This window comes from Mesoplodon mirus, assembly GCF_964341445.2.
Source record: "Mesoplodon mirus genome assembly, chromosome: 19".
In the NCBI taxonomy this organism is placed as follows: Eukaryota; Metazoa; Chordata; class Mammalia; order Artiodactyla; family Ziphiidae; genus Mesoplodon; species Mesoplodon mirus.
Genome location: NC_138995.1, coordinates 61,719,112 through 61,738,064, shown reverse-complemented (window position 1 = coordinate 61,738,064; position 18,953 = coordinate 61,719,112). Strand labels below are relative to the sequence as shown.

Here is an 18,953-nt window from a genome sequence, read left to right as displayed (position 1 = left end):
GTTCAATCCCTGGTCAGGGAACTAGGATCCCACAAGACGCACAGTACAGCCAAATAAATAAATTAATCAATCAATTAAAAAAAAAAAAGACCAGGTTTTAAATCCCAGCCCTGCTCCCTAATAGATGTGTGACCTCAGACAAGTCATTTCCCCTCCTCCAGGCCTTTTCCTCATCTGTACAAGCAGACACAAATGGCCACATTTCCCAGGACTGTCATAAGGATTCAAATCACAAACTCCACATTTATTCAACAAGTTTATTGAGACCTCTTGGGACCTAAGCCTTGTAGGAAACAGAGGTGAATCAGCTTTCACACTCAAGAAACTCACAGTTGGAAATAGGTAACTATAAAAACAACACAGCCACTAAGTGCTTTGAATCAGGGAGGGACATGAGAAGGATGTAGTGTTTATAAATCTGGAATCAAAAACTAACTGCCGAGAGAGGCAGGAGGGTGGTCGAGCCTCCCACTCGGAGATGAGCTTGGGACCATCTAGAAAGGCTCTTGCCAAGGACACAGCCACGTGCCCACAGGTCTCTGGAGTTCACTGCAGGCTGGCCCACTGCAGGGATGTGTAGACCACCTTACCATCAGGCTGCGGAGAGCAAAGCAGCAGTGTCTTTCTGACACTGGTGCCGAGGCGGCCAGCAGAAACCAGGTCCTGGAGTGGGATGGGGTCCCCGGGAGCCCAGCACTGAGCGATGTAGTGAGCATGGAAACGGAGCGGGTCGCCTGGGTGAAGGAGAGAGGCAGGTAGCAGTTTCCAGTGGCAGGGAGCTGGAAGACACTGGGACGTCCACACGGAGGACATGGGGATGGCTCCAGCTATCACTACCAGTATTTTAAAAGACACCCTTGGACCTTGGAGGTGGGGCAAGTTGACACACATGTATAGCATAATCTTATTTTAAAAACAAAAATGAAAACAAATAATTGAATATATCGTTGTCAGTCAAAGCCATGAGGAACTCAAAAGGGTATCATGTAAATATCCAATGAGAAGTGACTCTAACAGACTAAAAGAAGTAAGAAAACAATTTACAATAGGATGGCATCATAAAATAGATAGAAGAAAGGAGTCAACAAACTTTTTCTGAAAAGGGTCAGAGAGTTTTTGTGGGCCATTTTCAGTTTTTGTGGGCCATGCTGCCAACATTCAAATCTGCCACTCTAGCACAATAGCAGCCACAGACCATATGTAAACAAATGGACAAGGCTGTGTTCCAATAAAACTTTGTTTAAAAAAAACCAGTCAGTGGGCCGGATTTGACCCGGGGCTATAGTTTGCCCCCGGATTAGATGAATGCTTTCAAGTAAAGTAGGACCATGAGTAGGTCACTTTCCAGAAAACTAAGTAACAGGTAATGTAAATCTAAAAGAGAAAGGCTTCCAGCAATTCTACTCCTGGGTATTTATCTGAAAAAAATGAAAACACTAATTTGAAAAGATACACACACCTCTATGTTTACTGCAGCATTATTTACAATAGTCAAGATATGGAAGCAACCTAAATGCCCATCAATAGATGAATGAATAAAGAAGATGTGGTATTATATACATATATACATAGACACACACACACACACACACACACACACACATACATACATACAACGGAATACTACTCAGCCATAAAAAAGAATGAAATCTTGGGATTTTTGACAACATGGATGGACCTCTATTAGCATAATAGAAGGTATTATGCTAAGTGAAATAAACTAGAAAAAGACAAATACTGTATGATTTTATTTATATGTGGAATCTAAAAAACAAAACAAATGAACAAACATAACTAAACAAAAACAGAGTCATAGATACAGAGAAGAAACAGGTGGTTGTCAGAGTGGAGGAGGGCTGGGGGAGGAAATAGGTAGGAAGATTAAGGAGTTCAAACTTTCAGTTACAGAATAAATGACTCACAGGTAAGAAATGTACAGTGTGGGAAATATAGTTAATAATTATGTAATGTCTTTGTATGGTGACAAATGGTAACTAGACTTATGGTGCTCATTTTGAAATATATAGAAATATAAAATCACTATACTGCATACCAGGAACTTACACAGTACTATAGGTCAATTATACTTCAAAAGTAAACAAAGACATGGAAAAAGAGATCAGATTTGTGGTTACCAGCAGCAGAGGATGGAGGGAGGGGGAATTGGATGAAGGTAGTCAAAAGGTACAAACTTGCAGTTATAAGACAAATAAGTACTAGGGACGTAATGTACAACAGGATAAATATAATTAACACTGCTGTTCATTATATATAAACATTGTTAAGAGAGCAAATAAATCCTAAGACTTCTCATCAGAAGGAAAAACATTTTTTTTCGATATCTTTAATTTTGTGTCTGTATGAAATGATGGATGTTCACTAAACTTATTGCGGTCATCATTTCATGATGTGTATAAGTCAAATCATTATGCTGTACCCCTTAAACTTATAGAGTGCTGTATGTCAATTATGTCTCAATAAAACGGAGGGGAAAAATAAATAAATAAAAGAGCAAGGCTATAAGACCTTCCATCTGAGGGGATGTCGTAGCAACTATAAATCAAGGCCCTCCCTGGCAGCTGGGTTTCTAGCAAGAACCTCTCCAGGAGCCAGGCACCTCTCTGGTTGTTAAGATACCTCAGTCAGCTGAGAAAGGAGCATCAAAATGCTTGAGAAGTTACCCCAAAATTGTTTTCCAAGAAACTTAGCATCTTTTAACCTCAGGAAGATTTAGAGTTAGACTTAGAAATATGTATTTAAGAGATTCAGACCTTGAATAATAATATTCAGGGGACAAAGATTTTATGTATATTTGATACATTGAGTATTGTTTTAGAAATATTGACCTATTACAAGTAACAGGTCAGCCTTGTGGTTTAGTTTCAAATGTGTGATTGAGTGATTGATTTAAACTTATTTTAATCTGAAGTTTTAGTAAGTCTATTAACAGTGTAAGAATATAAACTTAAAAATCACCCCATTTATAACTTATTAGAGTTAAGTTATTGGCAAGGTTCATAACCAGAAAGCTGCAGAATTTAAAAAAGAAAATAAAAATATTAAATTTTAAAATGCAGTTTATAATGTTTGAAACTACTTAATTCCTTTTGTAAATGGGATCAAACATGAATTAATGGTCCCCTTAAAATCTGGTAGATTGAAAAAATTAAGTTTTATAAATTGAAGAAAGCTTAGAAAAAACCTAGAAATTAACATTTGTATGTTTAGTAAGTTGAAGATTCATTTGCAAAACCAAAATAATCTTTCTTTTTTTTTTTTAACATACAAAAATCACCCAAAAAAAAAACAGTAGCAAAGTAATTGAACCATGGTTACTTATAGAGAATGGGGCAGGGAAACTGTTCTCAGCTCCTAAATCAGTCAGTTAAATTTTAGTCTGAGAAGAGAATAAGCCTGTCAACTCATCTGCAGGGAACTTAGCGGACAGTCTCCAATGAATGGCTAAGATCTGACTACTTCTCAGGCAGTTCTATCTATGTTCTTAAGGAGAACAAACAGAGTGATTTTCTGCACTTTTTTTTTAACCTTTAAGTTACACAATAAATTCAAAAATTAACTGATTCATCAAAAGTCCCCTTTACCTATTCCTGATGCAAATTCCCTCCCAGAACTATTAACTATTTGTCGTTGGGCTGGAGCAAATCCTTTCAAGCTTTTTTCCCACTTGCTTGATAGGATTCTCTGGCTACTTAGTACTCCACTTTAAGTTCTTTTCATATTCTTTCACTAGAGCCATTTTTAATTTTTTTTTTGTTTGTTTGTTTGTTTGTTTCTTTTTGCGGTACGCGGGCCTCTCCCTGCTGCGGAGCACAGGCTCCGGACGCGCAGGCTCAGCGGCCATGGCTCACGGGCCCAGCCGCTCCGCGGCATGTGGGATCCTCCCGGACCGGGACCGGGGCACAAACCTGTGTCCCCTGCATCGGCAGGCGGACTCTTAAGCACTGCGCCACCAGGGAAGCCCCTAGAGCCATTTTTAATTTTTAAGACTACTTAAATAATTTGTCTATAACTGCATAACAGAATAAAATAGGATTTACTTTTTACTATACATGTTTTTTATGAGCTGTTCTTTTTTTTTTTTTTTTTTGCCCCCTTTTCTCATTTACTAAACTGCCCTTCAAATGAGCACGGGCTCCCAAGTGTTTCCTGTCCTTCCATGGTTTCAGAGGCTGAGAAAATGAGACCAAAAAAAGAAAAGAAAAATGCAGAATGTAGTGGGATTGTGAAGAAATGAGTGGCAATCAGAGGTCCCAACACAGACTCACCGGGATAGACCAGGAAGTCGCCCCCGAACTTGCCGGCCGCACTGAGGAAGAAGCCTCGCTCCCACAGGTCTCTGTAGATGCTGTAGCGAAGCTCATGGGCAGGACGGCCAGCGTGGGGCCAGTCTTTGGACTGGACACGCCAGTCCAGGGGCCTAGCCTTGATGGGCCGAGGCCTAGCAGTGGCCAGCTGGATGAGCAGAGCAGACCTGGGCAAAGGAGCCGCCCCATTTGAAGGCCCTGGCTGGGGAGGGGAGGAGCCTGGTGGGGGTGTGAATCCAAGAGAGTTTGGTGAATCCAAGGGGCAAGGTTTTCCCAGCCCCAGGGAGAACCAGCCCTAGATTCCCTGCCAAAATTCCCCCAAATCTCTTCCCTCCTTCCCCTGGTCCCTGGACTCCAACTCCCACCTTCACCTGCTTCCTCATGCTCTCCAGCAGCCTGGCCAGCACTGGCCTCATTCTCTTCTGTAGCTTGGTTCCCACCGGCATCCTGGCTCCCGCTGGTCCCTGATTTCTGTTCCAGCTTCTGCTTCTTCGCAGCCTGGCCCTCTGCAATCTTCTCTAGGAGCTCCTGACGACGGGTCTCACGGGCCTCAGCTGCCAGAGCACTTTGCTCCTGGAAGCCCTGTTCTTGCTGGCGCTTGAAGGATGCCAATGCCTGAGAAGTAAACTTAGCTGTAATCTCAGGATTCAGGCATGCCCTGCCTTAGAAAGCTAGGAATCCTGACTCCCTGGCGCCTCACAACCTCGGGGCGCGAACCCGGGGATCCCAGTATCCTACTCTCACAGTATTCCAGAATCCAGGACTCCCAGACCCCTCCCACCTCAGGGACCTGTTGTCCCCAGCCTCTTCTCCCGCAGGCGCCCCCAACCTGCCCCCTTACCAGGCTGTGTTGGCGGGGATCCGGGCGCGGGGCGCTGACTAGGGTCACCGCGCCGATCTCTGCCAGCAGCCGCGCCTCTTCGGGCATCAGCAGCAGCGGGAGGCCCAGGCGCGAGTTCTGGCGGGGTCCGCGGGGCAGGGCGCCCACCGTGCGGCCCCCTACTCCCAGGCGCTCCCGCAGCGCCTGCACCGCCTCGGCCCCCCACACCAGGGAGCGGCCGTTCGCCACCTCCACCACCAGCATCCTCCTGCGGGAGGCCAGGGGCACAGGAGTCACCCACAGACCTGCACGCCTCTCGCCACCCGATTCGCGCCGCGGGGAGGCCTCCCACCGCCTGGGGGGGGTGGTCTCGGCGAAGCCCCGCCCCTGAGTCTCGGGGGTCGGAGCCTCGCTCAGTGCCGCGTTCGCCACCTGCTGAGCGGGAGGGCCAGGCTCCGCCGCCTGGGCGCCAGACTCCGCCCTCGGGCGATCCCGCCAGGCCCCGGGGCTGACAGAGACGAGGCCCCGCCCCGAACCGAGCCGCGGGGCCCCGCTGGGGTGTCTCGGACCCCGCGGTCAACATTCTGGTCTGGGCCAACACTGCCATGCCGGCCCACGCGCCTCGGAGCAAAGCCTGCCCCAGCACGGGCCACGCCCCCTTCGAAAGATCCATTTCGGCGTCGCCCTTCGGGTGTCCCCGTCAGGTGTCGGGACCTCCAGAGGCCAAAGCCCCGCTGAGGCCACGCCCCCTTCGGGTTGCTCGGGACTTGGCTCCTCCCCTTTCCGAACCCCCGAGGTTCGGCCTCAGGTCCCCTTGCTCTGAGTCGGGCTCCTAGAATACGAAGCCCCGCCCCCGCCCGAGCGTGACCGGTCCGTAAGTTCGGGAGTCCTCGGCTCAGCCGAACCGCAGCACCGCCCTCTCCCGAACATAAGGGGTTCAGCGTTCGGGCGTCCTCGGCTCCCGTCAATCACATAGACTGAGGCCCCGCCCCCTCCGGCCGCCTGAGCTCCCCGAGTTGGAGCTCCTGCCCTACGTTCGAACCCCACAGCCGGAAGCCTGGTCCCCTGAGCACCCGTCGTCTGTTCTCCGCTCGGGCGGGCTCACCCCACTCGTGAGCTCTCCCTTCAGAATGTGGCACCGTCCTCTGATAGAACCAGCTAGTCACCTCGTAAACACCAGCTCGCAGTCCCGGCGGAGCCACCCCCTTACGTAGCGCGCCACGCGCTGCTTCCTCCACCCACCCCCCCCATGCCGACCCCCTGCGTCGATTTCGTCACGCCGCCACCTCAGCGGAGCGGGAAGTCTGGGACCCGCCCCTCAGGGCCATATCTTTGCCTTCCCCCTAAAGTGAAACCCCCTTGAGCCCGCCCCTCGAAGCGCACCTCCCTCCTCGGTTCCGTGACTTGGAAATGGGAGGCTCCTTACGCTGGATCCGACCCCTTGGCACCACGGCCCGGGGCCCCGCCCCCTTTAGGCCGGGACTCTGTTTGCCCCGCCCCCTTGGAATACTCCTGAGCCCCGCCTCTTTCGTGTTACCTAAACCCGTGGCTCCGCCTCCCTCCTAAACATGAGACTCCGCCTATCAGCCACCCAGAGTCACTTATACCCGACTACCTCCGAAGGGAACCGACGCTGTGGCCCCTCCACATCCGGCCGAAGCTCTTGGCTCCGCCTACATCCGAACAGAGACCTTCAGTACTCGACTACCTCCGAAGAAAACCGAAGCTTGTGGCCCCGCCTCCAAACCACCTCCCAACTCTGTCCCAAGGAACCTGAAGCGGAGGCTCCACTTCATTCCGAACGCTGAGCTCCAGGCCCCGCCTCTTTCCCAGGTTCGGTCGCTTCCCTCCGTGCCCGAAGCTTCTGGCCCCACCCCTTTCCGAGCCCGAAGCCCCGCCCCTTTGCGTGCTCGCAGCTCGGTAGAACGGAGTCCGTGTCCAGCTGCGGACTCGTGCTCCCTGCGCCCAGTCTGGGCTCCTTCCCTGCTCAGCCCGGAGCCTGCCGGGCGCTGCAACCCGGCCCCGGACCGCGCAGCCCAGCCGGCGCCCCCGGAAGAGGCTGGGGACGCGGGGGCGTGCTGGGCGGGGTAGGCGTGGCGGACCCGCGGTGGCCCGCGGGCCGGGACTGCTCGGCTGCTTCCTGCCCTGCGGGCGGCGCGTAGCCGCGGGCCCAGGTGGGTCCGCCACGCCTGGGCAGGGGTGCGGTGGGCGCGGAGTGCGGAGGCGCCCCGGAGATCGGGAGGGGTTTGGACAGTGTGGGGTCGCTGCGGATCGGCGGGCTGATGAGGTGCGGGGGCGGTGCCGGGAGCGCGGCCGAGCTCCCGGGTGGCGTAACCGCCTGTGGCTTTGCCCGGAGCGGATCTGACCCGCTCTTGGTGCGCCCAACAGGAGTGGGGCCCGCTCTCTGGGTTTCAAACGGGAGAAGGAACCGGAGCTCCGAAAGAGGTGGAGGCTGGAGGCCTGGGCTCCTCTGAGGCCCTCTCGGAGAAGGGCAGGGGCTCTGGAGAGCAGGGTTCTCAAAGAGGGAGAGGCTGGGGGATAAGAAGAGAGGAGCTGGATTGCTGGATACTCGAAGGAGGAGGGGGCCGGGAGGTTTGGATTCCTGGGTTCTCAAAGGAGAAGAGAGCTGGGGGCCTGCGTTCTCAAAAGAGGGGTTATGTGGGTGGCTTCCTCTATCCTCGAAGGAGGAAGGGCCTGGAGGTCGGGGTTCCTGTGTTGTCAGAGGAGAGGGGCTGAGGGTAGGACTCCTGGATCCTCGACAACTGGGGACTGGGTCGGGGGGGTGGATCCTTGAGTCCTCTTAAGGGGGAGGCGCTGGGGGCCCGGACTCCTGTGTTCTCACTGGGAACCTCTGCCCCTCCCCCAGAACATGTCACCCGAAGAATGGACATATCTAGTGGTTCTTCTTATCTCTGTCCCCATCGGCTTCCTCTTTAAGAAAGCTGGTGAGTCAGGTTCCCTCCCTAGTGGAAAATAAAGTGGGGGGTGTGCCCGGGCTGGGGACCCCTGGAAGGTTCCACGCTTATGCTGTGCCTTCTCCCTGCAGGACCTGGGCTGAAGAGATGGGGGGCAGCAGCTGTGGGCCTAGGGCTCACCTTGTTCACCTGCGGCCCCCACACTTTGCATTCTCTGATCACCATCCTTGGGACCTGGGCGCTCATTCAGGCCCAGCCCTGGTGAGGATTTGGTGGGGGGAGGAGGGGGAGATGGAGGGGGTGGAGGAAGCGACCTGTTTCCTCTTGGGGTCTTTTTCTGTTTCTGTCTCCATCTCCGGATGTCTCTTGTTTATCTCTAGATTCTCTGTCATTTGTCTGGTCTGTTTTTCTTCCTCTCCTGCCTTTTTCTGGGTCTTTGTCCCTGTGTGTTTGTCCTGGGCCTTTACATCCATGTCGTGGATTCAGGAGAGAGGAGGGCGTTACTAGTCTGCTGGCCCTGCCACCGTTGGTATTGGTTTTCTCTCTCTCTCTCTGTTTCTCCCTCCCTCTTTCTCCCTCCACCTCCCCTCTCTCCCTCTCCCTTCCTCCTCCCTCCCTCCCTCCCAGAAAAAATGGAGGATTGAAGGGTCTTCACCCTGAAGCCTCTCTTAACCCCCTTCTCATTTTCTTCTCTGTTGCTGTGCATTTCTGTGTGGCTGTTTCAGTCGTGCTCATTCCATACCCCCCGCCCCTCATTTTCTGTCTCTGAAGGTGGGGAGGTGGGGAAGGATTTGTAGCTGGAACCTAGGGGTGGCTGAGGCAAGATGTCCTGCACCCAGCACAGCACGCCTCTTGCCTTTGCCCAGCTCCTGCCACGCCCTGGCCCTAGCCTGGACCTTCTCATACCTGCTCTTCTTCCGCGCGCTCAGCCTACTGGGCCTGCCCACTCCCACACCCTTCACCAATGCCGTCCAGCTGCTGCTGACACTGAAGGTCAGACTCCCCTCCAGCCCTCGCTGTGTGCCAGTTAACCACCCGCGACTTTACCTTCTCCTCCCAGCCACTCCCGTGGGAGGCAGAGGAAGGGGGCTGGTCTCTCCCACACACCCCGCCGGGGGCGGGGCTTCACCTCTCAGCTCTTCCTGGGGTAAAGAAGTATCCAAAGTTATGTAACTGTGGGTGCCATGTGGTGGCTGAGCTAAAGTGCATCTTTGTAGCAAGCCATTTTGCAGAGGAGGACAACCAGCTCTGGGGAGGTAGCACTTAGTTAAGGACACAAAACCAGGACACCACGTCCTCCTCTCCATGACCTGGGAAGATGGGTGAAAACAGATTCCCAGGCCCCACCCCCGGGAACGTAAAGTCGTGCGTTCCTACTATGTGCTACGTATTAGTGAACAGAACGGTCATGTGAGGTGGTGAACGAGGTCTCCTCAGCATCCTGTGTTCCCAGCGGGAGCTGGAGAAAGAGGCTTTCAGGACATAGGGGCCAGCGTGTGTAGAAGGGAGCAGGCTGAGTCCCATCAGCAGTGGACCAGCCACATGGACCGTCCATCAGGAGAGGAAAAGAGCGCAGGCAGCCCAGGCCAAACCATGCAGGATCTTGTTGGCTAAGGTGAGGGGGTCCCGACTTCTTTCTGTGGGGGCCCAAGACCCACTGCAAGAGGTGTTTTGATTTGTTGCCAGAAGAGGCAGTGTGACCAGATTTACAGGTTTAAACATGCTTCCTCCTGATGCTGAGCGAGTTGAAGCAGAAAGGGCAAGATGGGGTGACGTGGGACTCTTTTATCAAAGTCCAGCTGACAAACAGTGGCGGCTTGATGCAGGCCTGTGGGGAGGTCAGTCAGGGCCCCACCAGGAAGCCCAGCATTTATGAGAAATTGAGGGCAGGATGGGGAGAGGTCCTGGGCCCCAGGGCACGAGAGGAGGGGCAGGTAGTGAAGCCGGGAAGGAACAAGACTTGGGTAGAGCCCCCCAGTTCAAGAAGACCATCAAGGGTCATGGCCAGCCCAAGGTGGTCTTATCAATACAAGGGAATAAAAACCCAAGCCTCACTCCTGCCTTCCTCCATCTCTGCCTGGGGCTCTGTGCCAACTAAACCCAGGGGGAAGCTGGAAGACACAGGCCTGTGGATGTTGAGCCGGCCTGGGGTCTGTGCGGAGAAGGGTAGAGAGCAGATCTGAAGAAGGAGCCCGAACATATTCAGCCCAGTGGTGGAGGCAAAGCGAGAGGGACAGATTCCAGAGACTTAGGGATTCGATTCGGGGAGGGAGGAAGGTTTCCAGCCTAAGCAATTAATTGGATGGTGGTGGTATTTGCTGACGGCAGAGACTAGAAGACGACCCAGTTTGGGGAGAGGCTAATACCGTGTTCCACCTTGGATGTGTTCAATTCGAGGTGCCTGGAAGATACCAAGTATTAATGACAAAAGGTAGCTTTTTTTTTTTTTTTTTTGATCTCGCCACACGGCTTGTGGGATCTTAGTTCCCCGACCAGGGATCATCAAACCTGGGCCCCAGCAGTGAAAGCGCCAAGTCCTAACCACTGGACCGCCAGGGAATTCCCTAGAGGCAGCTTGATGAACAGGCTTGGGGCTTGGAGGAGAAGTCCCACCGGGTTACACTGTGGGTGGTATCTAAAGTCACGAACTGCAGGAGAACCCAGAAAGATGGAACGCAGAGGAAAAGGACAGAGGGGCCCAGGAGTGAGCCCTGCGAGAGTCACCAAGGAGCCCTTACTCACGACTAGATGCCCAGAGCTGCCCGTGGAGTAGAGACTCAGCGCCCAGCTGCACGGGGCTGCAGCAGCTGTTGGCTGCCCAGAGAGGTAGTGAAAGGGAGGTGGGTGAGAGGAAGCCCGTGTCTGACCTGTCCTTCCCTACACCCCTTCCTCCCAGCTGGTGAGTCTGGCCAGTGAAGTACAGGACCTGCACGTGGCCCAGAGGAAGGAAATGGCCTCAGGCTTCAGCAAGGGGCCCAGCCTGGGGCTGCTGCCTGACGTTCCCTCTCTGATGGAGACGCTCAGCTACAGCTACTGCTACGTGGGAATCATGACAGGTGAGCGTGCCTGCCCCGCAGGCCTGCCTCCGCAGCTCCTCAACCTCTGTCTGGAGTTTGGTGCCTGTTCCATGTTCCCACATTCCATTCCAGCATCTGCTGCTCTGAGGGTGAGCATCTATGCCCGAGTCCACGTCTGACTCTCCCCCTGGTCCCAGGGCCCCTCCAGAGTAGAGACAGACTGTTCTCAGCCTCAGTGACTCCTTGTAACTTTTTGGGAGCAAACAGGAGATAAAGGAGAAAGATCTACGTCACCCTAACGTTTCTGCTGCCCGGGCGACAAGCATTCACAGCTTATGATCCCATTTTTAGTTTCAGAAAATATTTTTCACTCATGTTGACCTCTTAGAAGGTGTTCATTTTCATAGCAGCTGTATTGAGCTATGATTACCATATTCACCCACTGGTAACCACATCCAGCTTGCTGGGTTTTAGTCTGTTCACAGAGTTGTGCAACCGTCACTACCATGTACTTTCGTCACCTCGAAAAGAAACCCTGCACCCTTTAGCCGTCGTCTCCCAAACCTCCGTCTGCCCCCATTCCCTGGAAACCACTAATTGACTTTCTATCTCTCTATATTTGCCTATCCTGAACATTGATAAGTGGAATCATACAGTGTGTGGTCTTCTGTGACGTGTAAGACGTTTCACACTTCTGTTAACCCCATTCTGCTCCCTCCCTAGGCCAAGAACATTCTCCTCTTTTCCATCACTGTCCTTCTGCAGCCCCTCCCTGCTCAGTGGCCAGAGGGGTCTCGTGAAAAGGCAGAACGATAATCCAGCACTTCCCTGGTGGGAGAGCCTATACTGGTTTCCTAGCGCTTAGAACAAAGCTCAAAGTCCTCATCAGGTCCCCCAGGGGTCCCGCCCCTGCCACCCTCTCATTTCTTCTCAGTCCACTCTTCCTCTGCACATGCACTGCTGCACTTCCTGTCACTTTATACCCAGCTCAGCCCCAACCCCATCCCTCCAGGTCCGGTCTGTCTGTCTCCATCTGTCTCCGTGTCTCCATCCCCTCATTCTCAGGCTCTGTGTCCCTTTCCATAAGTGTCTGTCCCTCTTTATTTCCTGCCGAGTCCCTTGTCCTCCCCTTTCTCCGCTTCCTTGTCCCTTTCTCTCTGGGTTTCATACCCCCACTCTCCTCTCTGCTTCCCTCTCTCTTCTCTCTCTCCTTCCTCTCTTGCTGGTCCACCTCAGCTCCCGAATCTCTGGTCCATCTCCCCCTCCCCCAACCCCGCCCCGAGACTGGAGCTCGCCCCCCCACCAGGTGTACCCTGTCTGACCAGCTACCCTCCCTCCCGCCGCAGGCCCGTTCTTCCGCTACCGCACGTACCTGGACTGGCTGGAGCAGCCCTTCCCCGGGGCCGTGCCCAGCCTGCGGCCCCTGCTGCGGCGCGCCTGGCCGGCCCCGCTCTTCGGCCTGCTCTTCCTGCTCTCCTCCCACCTGTTCCCGCTGGAGGCCGTGCGTGAGGACGCCTTCTACGCCCGCCCGCTGCCCGCCCGCCTCTTCTACATGATCCCCGTCTTCTTCGCCTTCCGCATGCGCTTCTACGTGGCCTGGATTGCCGCCGAGTGCGGCTGCATTGCCGCCGGCTTCGGGGCCTACCCCGTGGCCGCCAAAGCCCGGGCCGGGGGCGGCCCCACCCTCCAATGCCCACCCCCCAGCAGGTCAGGCGGCGGGAGGGAGGTGTCCCAAGACCCAGCAGGCCCAATCACTGCGGGCTGGCCCTGCCCCTAGCAGGGAGGATAGCGGGGAGCAGGGGGGGGCAGGTCTCCCACCTGTTGTCAGCAGAGTGTCACCCTCAGCCACCACAGCCCGCCTTCCCCTGTCCTAAGGAAACAGTAGTCCTGATACGTACGGATTGCCCCCTGTTGCTAGCGCTTGTCCCCCCTTGGGATGGTGAATTGCTCTCTGTTGCTAGGAAAAGGAAGGTGTTACAGCAATCACACGCTGTCCCTCTGTTGCCGTGGAACCGACACCCCAGTAACCCAGTTGTCCCTGGTTGCTCAGGGTGCCATCGTTGGGCAGTGAGGAGTAGCCCTTTGTTGCTAGGGAGAACATTCCCTAGCAACAGCACTGCTGCTTCCTGCCAGAAAGCTGCTCTTTGTTGCTATGGAAACGGCACCCCCTAAACTGCCCCTTTGTTGGCTGGGAGCGAGCACGCCCCTCCCCATGGGATGTCGTCACATAACAGCCTGCTGTTGCCCTCTTCTTCTACGGAAATGGCATCCTTGACCATGCTGTCCTCTAGCAGAGGGGACACCATTCCTAGCAACGCAGCTCGCCTTCCTACTGTTGCCCAGGAAATCCCCTGGTAACTGTCAATTAACCTTGTTGCTGGCGAAACTAGCCCCCTAGCTCCTTCATCACTAGATAAATCACACAGCTAGTAACTACAGACTCTCTTGTTGCTAAGGATATGTTGCTCCTGTGTTGCTAGGGAAATGGCACCCCTAGCAACCAGGAATGGCCTGTCCCTCTGTCCCCAGCGGTCATGGTCAGCTTTCAGGCTGGGGCTGGGAAAGCAGCCCTTTGATGTAAATTCTGAACTACTCCTTACAAGGGTTGGGCAATCCCCTAATAGTCACAAACTGCCATTCCATTGCGGGGGAAGTGGCAACCCCCTGCAAATTTCTTGCCACTGCCATAGTAGAGGGTATCCCCCAGAAGATGTCAAGCAGGAATTGAAGGCTTTTCTAAACCTCTGGACCCCGCCCCTAATGGATGCCCCCCTTCCATTATCAGAAGCTGCCAACGGTTCAGGTGGGCCAAGGATATCCCCCACTGCTGGGGGGTGGTGTTGGCACCAGTGACCCAGGAACCACTGTATTACTGGAGATGACCCTTTAGAACAATCCTGGGGACCAAGAGTCAGGAAAGGCCCTTTCAGGAAGCTTTTCTAAACATCCTAGGCCTTGTTGCTAAGGAATGCCCTTTCCATAGCAACAGAGACCATCAAGGTGTCAGGCGGGCCTAAAACATCTCCCTAGCAACCACGGACCACCTCATTGTTAGGGATGCTGCTTCCGTAACAACCGAAGTGTCCAGCAATTTAGAATGGACTACTTGGAGGCTTCTCTGAAGATGCTGAGCTTGGTTGCTAAGGAATGGCCTTTCCCTAGCATCTGAGACCATTGGCAGGTCAGGTTGCTAAGGACTCATAGCTTAGCAACCGTGGCCCTTCCAGACTTTTCCTGGCTGTTACAGGGCCCCTTACCAAAGAGGAGAACCCTATTGCTGATGAACTGTGCACTTCCCAAAAATGCTCAGTCTGGGCTACCCTCCCCTGTTGCCCTAGCAAACGTGACAGCCAGAGAACTGTTGCCTGGCCAGGATCCCCTCCTTAGCATCCGGGGCTGGGACAGTAGCCAGAGTCAGGAGGGGGCCTGGCTGAGCTGCATGTCTGTCCCCCACCCTCATCCTCCACCCCCCCCCCACCAGTCCGGAGAAAGCGGCTTCCACGGAGTACGACTATGAGACCATCCGCAACATCGATTGCTATGGCACAGACTTCTGCGTGCGCGTGCGGGATGGCATGCGGTACTGGAACATGACGGTGCAGTGGTGGCTGGCGCAGTACATCTACAAGAGCGCGCCCGCGCGCTCCTACGTCTTCAGGTAAGCCCAACCGTCTCGGAGGACGGCAGGGAAGTACATCTCCCAGCTGCCCCTGGGGCCGCCTTCGGCTTCCCCCGCTGGGCCTCCACCCCTGAGGGTCATGGGAGTTGTAGTTTCTTGAGCCTTGCGCTGGCTGTTTTGCGTTATTCTGGGGTCAATTCTTCCTCCTCACTGGGCCTCCGTTTCTACCTCCTTAAAGTCAGCCCCGCTCCACAAACGCAGTGTACTGAGTCCTGTGGACTCAGTAGCTAGACCTTCCGGAATCTTAACACTGCCAGTTACTAAGAAACCTTAAGGAGTTAGTTGACCCCTGTTTCCTCAACTCTTAAATGGGGGTAATGCTGTTACCTGTTTCATAGGTTGATGTGAGGAATCAATGAGATAAAGTGTGAAATGCACTTAGTGTGAGGCCTGATTGGCTTGTATTATCCTTCACTCATCTGATATTTCTTGAGTGGAGACCTTCTGTAAAGATAAGATAAACTTAACCTTTACAACCTTGGGAAGTAGGAGCTCTCATCAGCCCCATTTTAAAGATGAAGAGACCCAGGACCAGAGGTCTGATCTTAGAAAACCTGCCGAGTGTCACCAGATGAGGTCAGGACACATCATGACACGTTCTTATAATGAAGAAGTCAATCATGGTGCCTCTGGAGCTAGACTTCCCTGGGTGTGTGATCTGATTCATGATTTAAAGATCTGCTCCGACCTTGTGTGGGAATGGGCTAAGGTGGGGGAGGGGAGCAGGCCATAAAGCAGGGACTGGCCCGGTGGGCACTGATGGTATCCTAGAGTAGGGACCAGTGGCCTAGAAGTGGATGCATTTGAGAGGTGGAGGTGGGAAGCAGCTCGATGCCCAGGTGATGGGTTGTGCGTGATGGCAGGGCGCAGAAGGGCTGTTTCCTGAGGAGGGGAAACTGGGCAGAAGGAAGTTTCAGGAGTGGGAAGGATGAGGAAGCTAGACTTGGGTTTAGTCTCCCTGACCTTGAGGTGACTTAGATTCCCAGCTGGGGTGGTTGGCTAGGCAGTTAGTTGTGTGACTCTGGTGCGTAATGCAAGGGTTGGTGTAAGAAGTGGACACTTGAGCGTCCGCAGGTGTGGATGATACTTAAAGCTCTGGGGCTGAGCATCAGGTCAGAGCACAGAGCGCGCCAACGTTTAGACCAGGGATTCTCAACGGGGGGGGAGCAATTGTGCGGCACCCCCAGGGGGCATTGGCAATGTCTGGAGAGGCTTTTGTCATAATGGGGATGTGCTACTGGCATCTAGTGGGTGGAGGCCAGAGATGCTCCTAAACAATCTGCGCTGCATAGGACAGCACTCCACCTCCCCCCACCCCCCCCACCCCGAAAAATGATCCTGCCCCAGGTGTCTGTAGTGCCAAGATTGAGAAACCCTGGTGTAGACTAGGCACCAGGAGGAAGAGCCAGCACAGATGCAGCCAGTGACGTAGGAGGACAATCAGCAAAGTATTCATTCCCGGAAGGAAGCCAAGAGAAGTACGTGTTCCAAGGAGGAGCGAGGAGGGGATTGTGTGTCTTCCGGGGCCAGGAGCTTCAGTGAGCAGAGTGGAGGGCTGAGGTGAGAGCTGGCTTGGATCGGCTTCAGGAGAGGACGGAAGGGGGAGCCTAGACGATTCTTTGGAGAGTGTTCACTGTGGGGGGCAGGGGGGCAGCGAAGCAGGGAGAGAAGAGTAGGTGGCGGAACGGCCAAGAGCTCAGGTGTGCACACGTGGAGGTTACAGATGCCGGGCTTGCGCTGATGTGTGTCCTACCGTCAACTGCTTTCAGTTCTGCCGACCCAGAGCATTCTCTCTCCACCAGAGGTAGAAAAGGAAGAAAACAGTTTTGTGGACTTCCCCAGCGCTCCAGCGGTGAAGACTCCGCGTTTCCATTGCCGGGGGCGTGGGTTCGATCCCTGCTCTGGGAACTATTATCCTGCATGCCTTGCGGCGTGGCCAAAAAATAGGAAAAAAAAACCCAGTTATTGAATAAGCATTAAACCAGATTTCGAGGCGTGGCGCCAGTAACCCACTGCTGAGATTACCAAGATGGAAAGAAAGCTCAGCTTTTTTTTTTTTTTTTTTAACAGTTCATCCATCCATCCATTTTATTTTTATTTTTTTTTAATTGGGGTATAATTGATCTACAATGTTGTGTTAGTTTCAGGTGTACCGCAAAGTGAATCTGTTATACATACACATATATCCACTCTTTTTTAGCTTCTTTTCCCAAATAGGCCATTACAGAGTACTGAGTAGACTCCCCCATGCTATACAGTAGGTCCTTAGTAGTCGTCTGGAAATCTCACCCCTTTTGTCTTCTCCATCGCCACTTAGAGCCCTTTACGTAGCGTGTTCTCAAGAGACACCATAACTGGTCCTCACGTCGGAGGACTCCACAAGCACTGTGCCTGCTCTCATGTTCATCCCAGGTTCACCTGGTGATTGGGGTAGCCACCTGTGCTAGTTAAGTGTCTATGTAAAGGAAGAATAAAACTCCTATCTCTATGACCAGCAGGTGTTTACAGCTGGGAGCTGGCACCTAGGGTAAACCCTCAGAGCTGCAGGGAGACAGGCTCTATCTCCCTCCACACCTAGGCTTCAGAAAGATGAACAACATTCCTGGACTGTAACACTTTCTAGAGGCCTGTTTTACCATTTCAAAGATTTCCATCTGTATCCAAAGGATAACGGAAAGATGCTCAAACAGGTTTTTCAAGGAAATGGCCTAAGAAAAGAGAAGGAGGAAAAGATCTTCCCTGTTGGCAACAGGGACAATTCAACCTTTTTATGGACCCTTACACCCTCCGCCCTCCCCCCCTCCCCCCCAGGAAAGGGTGGTCAGTGTCATTCTGTCATTAGGTTATCTTTGCACTTTTAACACCCTGATGTGCCAGAGGGAAAACTTGATGCCCATGGGCAGGAACTCAGGCCACAGTCCTTGGCAAAGCCTGCTCTGATTTGTGGGTTCTCTGTGGAAGTGGGGATCAGAGCCTCAATTTGTGGGTCTTCAAGGGATAGCATTTGGAGTCCTTAAGGAGAAGAGACCATGGCTGGAGATTTCTGAGTCTTCATGGATCATGATTTATATTCCTGGATCCTCAAAGAGGAAGTGGCTGGGGACTTGACTCCTGGGTCCTGAGGGAAAATAGTGTTGGGAGGGGGTTTCTGAGAAGAGAGTAGAGAGTACCGGGTCTGAGGGAGGAGGGGCTGGGGGCCTGGACCCCCGGGTCTCAGGGAAGAGGGCAGGGGGCCTGCACTCCGGGTCCTGATTCCTAGCCCCTCCCCCAGGAGCGCCTGGACCATGTTACTGAGCGCCTACTGGCACGGCCTGCACCCTGGCTACTACCTGAGCTTCCTGACCATCCCGCTGTGCCTGGCAGCTGAGGGCCGGTTGGAGTCGGCCTTTCGGGGGCGGCTCAGCCCCAGGGGCCAGAAGGCCTGGGACTGGGTGCACTGGTTCCTGAAGATGCGGGCCTATGACTACATGTGCATGGGCTTTGTGCTGCTTTCGCTGGGCGAAACCCTGCGCTACTGGGCCTCCATCTACTTCTGCATCCACATCCTGGCCCTGGTGGCCCTCGGGCTGGGGCTGGCTCTAGGTGGGGGCAGCCCCAGCCGGCGGAAGACAGCGTCCCCCGCCACCAGCCTTGCCTCAGGAAAGCTTCGGGAGGAGTAAGCGGTCACGACACTCCCTCTGCCGTCGGTCCAGCTACCAAGCTTTTGCCTGGGAATTCTGTGAAGCATGCTCCTGTCTCCCTTCCCAGAAAGAGTCCTGAATGTGGCAAGGGCCCTGGAGAGGATTCCCGCTTCCCCAGCTCAGCACCGTGCCTGGAAAAGCCTCCGCCCTGAGGGCCCCAGATGATCAGTTTTCCCTCCTGTAAAAATCAAGATATGGTCCAGACAAGAATCTCCCTTTGTCCCTGCCCAGCGCCAGGTATTCAGAGAGAGCTGCGTTTTACCCCCAACAGCAGGGGCCAATGGGCGACATGGCTTCTTGGGCAAATTTCCCTTCTTTGGCTCCACAGTGTGGGGTTAGGAGCTTCAGGGCAGGCTCTGGGAGTGGGGGACCTCTTTCTGGTCGCTTCCACTCTTGTCTCATTAGACCAGTACGGAGTATAACCCTCCTGGAACTGAGAAGCTGAGGCGCAGATGAGCAGGCCTTTGGACTATGGTTCTCGTAGGTTCCATCTGAGCCACCTAAGGGTCCCAGCACT

The 18,953-nt window shown here is 53.6% G+C and overlaps 2 protein-coding genes across 4 annotated transcripts; one reads left to right on the top strand and one right to left on the bottom strand.

Annotated features, from left to right (window-relative positions):
* Positions 1 to 243: 243 nt before the first annotated feature.
* Positions 244 to 6,377, bottom strand: TSEN34 (tRNA splicing endonuclease subunit 34). 3 transcript variants are annotated; one of them, XM_082607514.1, is made up of 5 exons: positions 6,312 to 6,377; positions 5,167 to 5,413; positions 4,691 to 4,940; positions 4,287 to 4,544; positions 244 to 734 (listed from the first exon to the last, which is right to left on the bottom strand). In XM_082607514.1, the coding sequence occupies exons 2-5, from the start codon at positions 5,407 to 5,409 to the stop codon at positions 547 to 549; spliced, it is 939 nt and encodes a 312-aa protein (XP_082463640.1). In that variant the 5' UTR covers positions 5,410 to 5,413; positions 6,312 to 6,377; the 3' UTR covers positions 244 to 546. The 3 variants fall into 3 exon arrangements, with proteins under 3 accessions (XP_082463640.1, XP_082463639.1, XP_082463638.1); XM_082607513.1 differs by having other exon boundaries at positions 6,251 to 6,336; XM_082607512.1 differs by lacking the exon at positions 6,312 to 6,377 and having other exon boundaries at positions 4,697 to 4,940.
* Positions 6,378 to 7,042: 665 nt separating this feature from the next.
* Positions 7,043 to 18,554, top strand: MBOAT7 (membrane bound acylglycerophosphatidylinositol O-acyltransferase MBOAT7). Its single transcript, XM_082607511.1, has 8 exons — positions 7,043 to 7,319; positions 8,012 to 8,090; positions 8,192 to 8,321; positions 8,927 to 9,053; positions 10,957 to 11,116; positions 12,424 to 12,784; positions 14,559 to 14,735; positions 18,028 to 18,554. The coding sequence occupies exons 2-8, from the start codon at positions 8,015 to 8,017 to the stop codon at positions 18,413 to 18,415; spliced, it is 1,419 nt and encodes a 472-aa protein (XP_082463637.1). The 5' UTR covers positions 7,043 to 7,319; positions 8,012 to 8,014; the 3' UTR covers positions 18,416 to 18,554.
* The last annotated feature ends 399 nt before the right edge of the window (positions 18,555 to 18,953 follow it).